General features: G+C 36.6%; 1 protein-coding gene across 1 annotated transcript in view; it reads right to left on the bottom strand.

Annotated features, from left to right (window-relative positions):
* Window positions 1–7,110, bottom strand: part of LOC107570039 (B-cell receptor CD22-like) — a 14,318-nt gene extending 7,208 nt beyond the window's left edge. Inside the window, exons 1-9 of the mRNA XM_016256233.1 lie at window positions 7,074–7,110; window positions 6,940–6,986; window positions 5,288–5,411; window positions 4,707–4,970; window positions 3,347–3,628; window positions 2,932–3,195; window positions 2,387–2,647; window positions 2,070–2,145; window positions 745–864 (exon numbers count right to left, since the gene is read on the bottom strand). Coding sequence (XP_016111719.1) covers window positions 745–864; window positions 2,070–2,145; window positions 2,387–2,647; window positions 2,932–3,195; window positions 3,347–3,628; window positions 4,707–4,970; window positions 5,288–5,411; window positions 6,940–6,986; window positions 7,074–7,110 — 1,475 coding nt within the window. The remainder of the gene's footprint in view (window positions 1–744; window positions 865–2,069; window positions 2,146–2,386; window positions 2,648–2,931; window positions 3,196–3,346; window positions 3,629–4,706; window positions 4,971–5,287; window positions 5,412–6,939; window positions 6,987–7,073) is intronic.
* Window positions 7,111–8,421: the final 1,311 nt, after the last annotated feature.

The following is an 8,421-nucleotide window of genomic DNA, read 5'->3' as shown; positions in this document are numbered from 1 at the left end:
TCTAAGCGAGATCCCAATTCGTCGGTCCTCTGACGTGACATCGAGAGTGACCGACTGACAGGGAACAGTGTTCATTCTAATGCCTAATCTTAAGGCTGTCGATCACACAGTGCGAGTATATATTCAGTGGCACAGTCTACACTGCACAATGAATCTCTCATTTACATTGTGTTAGCACTGTTAGTTGTGATGAAAGCATTAGTGAAAGTGCAAAACTCAAGTTGCAAATGATGAGGTCACTGCATTTCATGCGATGGGAGGAGATCTAAATATAATGCTATAATCAGCACGCTCCTTGGTTAGTTAATCTATACAGCTGTAATAGTAAAAATGTAGTAAAAGTGTTTGAGAGAGCTCCACATGTAATACTTATTTCATATGCAAATACATTAGCCAATCATAGCAATGGGCGTTTCCATTGAAGTCTCACAGCAGACACGCCCCTTCCACCACAGCATTCAAATCAGTCAGGGTAGAAATGGCCTTTTATTTCTAAATTATGACAATTTTTTATGTAAAAATTATATTAACATTGTAAGTGCACCTCAGGAAAATCTAGCAGTTACAAAAATGCAGTTAATGATCCCTTTAATATCTTAGCTGTTCTTTTGTGATTATTTAGGTGTGATGATGGGTGCTTAGTGATTTTATATCACCTGAAAATGTGATTTTTTTTCTATATTGAGATTTCAGAAATCACCACTTACATGGGAAAATAGCTACATATTGAATAAAGAAAAATACCTATTTGTGCTGACAGTTCCATAGTAACATACAGTAGAAGTAGTTTCAGATGGGATTAACTGGAAAAGGTAGAAAGGATCTGATTCACTTTGTTGATCAAATCTTGCCTTGATGATGAACCTGAAAAATTAAAAACACATCAATTAAAAATGTATTTAGAGGAAAATAATAACAGCCACAAACTAAAATCAACAAATAGAGCTGGTGCTTCACAGGAACAATACATGTAATAAATGACACAAGCTGTAGGTGTTACGAATCCTGTCCATGGACTTCCGTCCGATCGCCACCAGAGATCGCTCTTCCATTACATTGACTCTCTCACTACACAGACTGTTACACGTCACCACGGACTACATTTCCCATCATCCATTGCACTGATTGCACACAGCTGTAACCAATCACACACACACTATATTACACTCACTCAGATCCTTCTCAAACTGCAGAGTATTGTAAGCGCATATCGTTACCCTAGCTGATAGCTAGCTACTTTACGGAGCCTGCTCTAGTTTTCATAGTCTTGTCTAGTCTTGTCTAGTCTAGTCTAGTCTAGTCTAGTCATTGTCATTGTCATTGTCATAGTCTTGCCTTGCCTTGCCTGCTTTCCCATGTTCGGATTCTTGCCTGAGTATTTTGGATTACCCTTTCGTCTTGTCTTTTGGATTATGTTTGCACCTTGCCTGGACTATTGCTCGTGTTCCTCGGATTACCCCTCTTGTCAAGCATTCTGGATTACGTTCGCCATCGATCGACCCACACTCTTAAAAATAAATGTGCTTCAAAAGCTTCTTCAAGCGATGCCATAGAAGAACCATTTTTGGTTCCACAAAGAACCATTCAGTCAAAGGTTCTTTAAAGAACCAACTCTTTCTTACCTTTTTGTAATCTGAAGAACCTTATTTCGCCACAAAGAACCTTTTGTGAAACAGAAAGGCTCTTCAGATATTAAAGGTTCTTTATGGAACCATTTAGACAAAAAGGTTCTTCTATGGCATTGTGAAGCACCTTTATTTTTAAGAGTGCACGCCTGTTTAACGGATTACTCTTGTGTCTTGCCTGTGCCATATCTGTTGGCTGGTGTTCGACCCTGCCTGTTTCTGACCATGTCTTCTAATAAAGCTTTGCAAATGGATCCACACGTCTCGCGTCTCGTTCGCCTCATAACAGTAGGTCATGAATTTCTTTCACTCAGATGTGGTTCTTAGTTGCATTCTTACTGCATATGACCAATAAGTTTCCTTAAACTCAAAAATCGCTTTGCAAATTTTGTATGAGTATTTAAAAGTAATGTTTTGAAAGAAAAAAATAAAAGAGGACCTTACCTGCGTATCAGGAAGATGGCCGCACCAGTGAGAATCAGCAGGAGAAAGATGATGTGATAGAGCATGAGAATGTTGCCTATATTAAGAGGGTTAGAAAACAGGATTGCTTAATTTTTTTATCTGACCTTGGCTGTGATTGTTGGGATTAAAAATTGAATAAATGATCATTAACGATCTAGCAGTCTATGAGATTATTAAAAGGAGCTATACAAGTCAAGTGATCCAAACTGTATGCAGCATATGGTTTATAAAATGTGCAAATAAAATGGCGTTATTTCATTATTTTAGTTATTTGATAAATGTCATTTCATACTCACTGCTGATAAATAACACGATGTGCTCGGATCGTGATTTTCCGATAGCGTTGACTGCTGTACAGTAATACATTCCTGGGTTCTGAGGCCAAACAGTGAAGTTCTGCTGTTGTGACACTACTTTTGTGTTGTCCCCCTGTATGAACCATTTGTAGTCAGTGGCAGGTGGATACGCATCTGCACTGCAGGCCAGACAGACTGGAAGCTTCCAGTTCCACTGAGTAAAGATTGTCATGTTATGGACTATATTTATGTTTGGAGCATCTATAGAAAACAGGCAAATGGACATGAATATTCATAATTAACATTTAATATGTGAAAAATTATTATGCAATTTATTGTTATAACTGAATGTCATGGCCAACAACAAATTTGAGCAATGTAATATTAAATCATTAATTTAGCTATCATGACAAACTTAGACTATTTAGGATAACAAAAAAACATTGGACAATATCATATCTGTCAGTAAAGTCCAATTTCAAAGATGAAGAAAATTTTTGGCCTCTAAAAGCTGAAGTGTGTAACTAGTAGAAAAGAGTACTCACACTTGACCTTGATCTCTACAGATGGGGATTCTGTTTTTCCAATGGAATTATGAGCAATACAGACGTACAGACCAGAATCAGTGATTTCCAGAAAATAGAAGTGCAGTATCTGTTCATGTCCAACTGTCTTTAACTGTCCATTAAAGCGTTTCTTCCACTCATATGAGGATGGAGCAGATTTGGAGTGAGCCTCACATGTAAGGGTCAGCTCACTCCCAAATGTTTGTTCTCCTTTAGAACTTACACTCACATTTTTAAGTGCATCTGCATAGACATGATACATAAGAAGATGAAATCCAAATTATTTGAGTTTTTTTTAGTTTTGGTTTGGTTACTTTAAAGTAAATTAAAGCATCTCAAGTCCTTGAAATATTTGAAATAATTTTACATATTTCAATTTTGATTGATTACTTACGCAACACAATTAGCTCTTGTTTAGTTTCTCGATCTCCCTCTGAATTTTTTGCTTTGCATGTGTACATTCCTGCATCTGACTCAGAGACATTCATGTAGACAGTCAACATGTTTGCAGATGCAGTGCTGTTCCTTCGATTGTTCTGAATATCTTTCAGATCACCCTGAGGTCCTGTCACTGTGAGGTGTGAGTCAGGACAGCTTTGAACCGTGCAGATAATGGAGACCACTTCAAACTCTCTCACTTCCTTCTTCGTGATCAAACTGAGATTAGATGGAGGATCTGCAGAGTTCAAAAGAAAAAGTGACAAAAATGATTTGGCTATTCGTTAAAAATCATTAACTTTGATTACTTAAAGCTGCAGTCCGTAAGTTTTGCCTCTTTGTCGGCATCTCTGTTTGAAAACCTGGACTTGCAGCTGTGAGCGGAATTATCTAGCTTACGTGGGTTGTGCTCCAGCACGGCTGCAGCGCGGATGAATCTAATGTTCTGAAGAGTATGTGTGGCAGTCAGTCACCACACCGGTGTGGATATTTACTGTACTTCGCAATCACAGATTCTAGCCTACGTCTTGGAATATGACCCAAATAAGAATTTTCACCGTATATTGTCATCTGAAAAAGTAACAAGTCTGCCACGTTTGTTCTGACCAACTGAGAGAAAAAAGCATTATGTAATGCTATAAATCTCGCTACCAATGGTGATTAAATCTAAAGATCGGTTAGCTCATATCACATCAAACCATTCAAATTATTATTATTGTTATACTTTATTCTCAAATAATTAATGTTAACAACATCAGCATTGCGTGACTGAGTATAGTGTGTATTAGCGTGTAGATCTCAATTTTCTGTCTAATCTAATTGTCATACTCTTCGAATTTCGTATTAAGAAATTATTTTAACCCAAAAAGCAAATTATGCTCCCTTCGAACTGGTTGTCTTTAAAATACAAATCTTTGTAATCCCTGGATATCTGTAATCAGAAGCACATTTATAACTGGAATATAATTTAATTTCATTCACACGTGTTTCATAAACACATAATCCTTTATGGATTAAAATCCGCCATCAAAATTATACATTTAATTCTTCTGGCTGCTGTGAGAAAAGGCTATAAACGATCGGCCACCTGCAGGATCCTTACATGCGATAGCCTACCAGCCGGGACAACTTCTTTATGTTCAAATTAGAAAACATTATTATAAGCTAACCGTTGTGAATCGGGCTAAAGTTAGGCGATAGTGTTGAGCACTGGCTGGTTATGTACTTGCTCAAATATTGATTTCGGATCATTTTGAACCAAAAAAAGTTACGGACTGCAGCTTTAAGATATAGATTTTAGAGCGAATCAGACTTACAAAGCACATCAACTTTAATGGTGTGTGATCCTGTGCCAATAGTGTTGGTAACATCACAAGTGTACTGCCCTGCATGTTGAATGGTCATTTTCTTAATGTATAACTGTCCAGTTTCCATTGATAATGGGACAGAAGACAGTCCAGGTTTGTGCTTCCATGTGTACATGTGTGGTGGAGGGTCACTATCAGCAGAGCACGTCAAAGTCAGTGGAGTGCCCACTTTTACAGAGGTCACTCCCTCTATTTTGATGTTTCTTGGTGAATCTGTGAGAACAGAAAAACTAACATTTAGAAGAGCATCACACTTAGTACAATATAATAAAATATTAATGCAGGTTTTGGTAAGAATACGTAACTTATTACGTAACGTATTTATGTGAAGAGATTCATCCTCTAACATGGTTTTAAATTTAAAGCATTTTAGCTTTCCAAATGACAATGAGTAATGCTAACTTTTATTATCATAGCTTTGGTTAACTTTTAGAGTTTTATATCATATTTAGCAAACAAATAATTAACACATTTGTTTGTTGAAGGAACAAATAAATAATATGAAGTGCTACAAATAATGTAATACTTACGCATTACAGAAATCCAGAGGTCATCTGATTTAGCTGTTTTTATTCCATTATCAGCCCGGCACTGGTAAGATCCTTTGTCCTCTGCAGTAACTTTACTGATGATGAATGTCTCACTGGTTTCACTCTGGACTTGGGGATATTTGTACCATGTAAACGTATAGACTGTTGGGTTACCTTTCTGGACTAAACACTTGAGTGCCAGTTTGTCTCCCTCTGTGAGATCTTTAACGCTGACCAGAGGTTGCAGTGTGTGTGTGTGTGTGTGTGTGTGCGTGCGTGCGTGTGTGCGTGCGTGTGTGAGAGAGAGAGAGAGACCAGCTTCATCACTGTGTGGCTCTGTTCCCTTTTCGGGCTCTGTCTTTACATTTATTTTGAAAGATGAAGCTCGCGATTATGGTAAGGGGCGTTACATTTCCGATCAGTGCTTGTGGTGTTCGGCCAATCACAATGCACTGGGTCAGCTGGCCAATCAGAGCAGACTGCGCTTGTGGGAAGGAGGGACTTTGTAGAAAACGAAGCGTTTGAGAGAGGCGGGGCATAGAGGACCTACAATAATGTACAGTATTTGAAAAATAATGTGTTTTTTGAACATTAAACCATGTCAACATATTCTGTTACACCAAATACACAAAATAATGATCTTTAAAAAAGCATCATATGACCCCTTTAATGATTGCATCCACCTGAAAGTTCACATAAGAGTCTAATTAAGTAAAATCAACAAATTTGTCAAATTCAGTTATGTTTACATGTTTTTCTTAAGTAGATTCAGTTATTACTTTTTACAGTGCATAACAGAAATTTGCTTCCATAATTATCAATGCTATAGTTAATAAAAAATTAATTAATTAATAATTTGCTCATGAAGTTCAAAACGTTTTGTTTTTTTTCTCGGTAGAACATATAAATATAACATAAACATAAATCAAGTACTCATGCACAATATTCTGAAGTCATACAATAGGTTTGTGTACATTAATCACTTATAATCTGCTCTGATGAGACACATGAGAACCAGTAGCTTCTTAATGAAGACTTCAAATATAGTGTCGCATCATATGAACTATTTTATTACTTGCTGTTATACATTTCTGGAGCCCTTGGTCACATTCTATTTCATGGTTTAAAAACATAGCATGAACTTTCTGATAAACATATGTTTTATTTTCCACGGAGGAAAGAAACGACATGAGGGTGAATAAATGATGACAGAATTTTTATAAGAAAACAGCCTTCAAGACAACATCAAATGAATCCCATTCAATAAATCATTGCTCACCTGTAACTGTGAGAGTCAGAGTTTCACTCGTGAACTTCTCTGAATTAATAACTCTAAACCCATAGTTCCCACTGTCTGTCTTTTGAAGATCGGTGATTCTTAAATCACATTTTATCCAGTAGTAAGTCTGGTGTTTTCGCTGCTTCAGTGATGTTGCATTAGTGATGTATTCCACTCTGCTGGAGTAAGCTGGTGACTGGGGACGTTCTTCTGTGTTACTGTATACAATAGTCCCAATAAACATTTTTGATACTTCATCATATTTTGGATCTTTAAACCACAACAGTGTACATGTTTCATCCTTTAGATTTTTGTAAACACAGGGGATGGTCACACATGATCCTTCATTAATTTCTTCAGTTTTTTCAGGCACCATTATTAGCTTTTCTTTTGAGCTGATGCAGAAGACCGTAAGAATAACTGCAGGAAAAACAACATCAGTGATACTTTCATTTATACTGATAAATTAAAAATCAACATTCAGTATACAATGGAGACAATACACACCAAACAGAAGCAGGGGAATCTCTTCACGAACGGCCATTCTGTCTGCTGCTAATGAAATAAAGACAGTTATATTATTCCGTCGAGCTCCAGTGTCTTCAGAACAAACTCTGACAGCACAGTTGGTGTTTGTCGTTGTGTGTGGGCGAATGTGTGTATTTTGGTGGTGTCGGCTGTTTATGAGTCCGTCTGTTTCTCCTTCCTTTTTTTTGTTGTTGCTTGTCCTTGTGGAACAGATGCATGCCATAAATGTTATTTGTTTTAGTTTTTTTAATTATTCCAATAAATAGACAAAAAAACACATACTTATGGTAGAGATAGAGATGTGAATTCTGTCATTTCCTGTGACAGCAGTAATTCTATCGAAACTATTCAGGAAATAAAACCCCCTCTAATGGAGGTGCAAAACTGTGCTTCTAGATCAGCAGACTAGTAATATAGCATGGAAGAGTCCAAACCACATCAAACAGTTCTGTGTTCAGTATTGGCCTATATATTATTTTTAAGATTAATAGTTTAGTTCACTGTAAGATCATAAACAATGAAGTTAGTGTGAATGTATTTGTGTGTATTCTTGTATTGCTAGTCTAAGATCAATCAGTTTCCCTTACTTACAGTAAGCTGGGGAGATAGAATATACTTTACTAAATTTTGATAGGGTTTAAATCTCCTCCATTGTCACATCTCCAGGAAGTAAAAAATACACAATGCTTGGCCTTAACTGTTCTGGCCTCAATCCCCACAAAGCTTAAATGAACATGTTTACCACAACATGTTATGAACCACAATACTGCAGACAGAAACAGAATTGCCTTTTACAGTCAGCTGAATGTTTTCACTTTGGCTAAAGTTCAACACTTTGGTTAATGCTTAGCACGCTTGAAGCATCCAACAGACAAGTTTCCTGAAGCATACAAACTCTGCTGACAGGACGTTATGAAAAGTGAAAAAGATCTCTTGTGAAAATGAAGAAGATTTTCAACATCTGTGTGATGTAGCCTAGGCCTATATATCAAAATAGGCTTGTTTGAGATGTGCCTTGACTTGTCTTAAAAGTAGACAAGAGTTGGCAGTTGCAGTGATGTGAGGAGGGAAATAAGTGCAGTCAAGAAGCGCAGTTCTCAATTCTCATATAGTGAATTAGCACCCCAGAGATCAAAGTCTGATATTGCATCATTCACGCTCATGCGCTTTATTATATGAAATCTAAAAAAATATTAAATATAAACCTAAAAATATTAAGCTTTTAAATGAATATATATATTATGATGAACCAGACTAATTCTGTGCAAAAGGCGTGTTTTACATTAATTTTCACTTTAATACTGACATATATATATATATATATATA

The sequence above is a fragment of the Sinocyclocheilus grahami genome, unplaced genomic scaffold (assembly GCF_001515645.1).
Source record: "Sinocyclocheilus grahami isolate Dianchi unplaced genomic scaffold, SAMN03320097.WGS_v1.1 scaffold1408.1, whole genome shotgun sequence".
NCBI lineage: Eukaryota > Metazoa > Chordata > Actinopteri > Cypriniformes > Cyprinidae > Sinocyclocheilus > Sinocyclocheilus grahami.
Note: the sequence above shows the minus strand (reverse complement) of the source record. Positions and strands in the feature narration are given on the sequence as shown.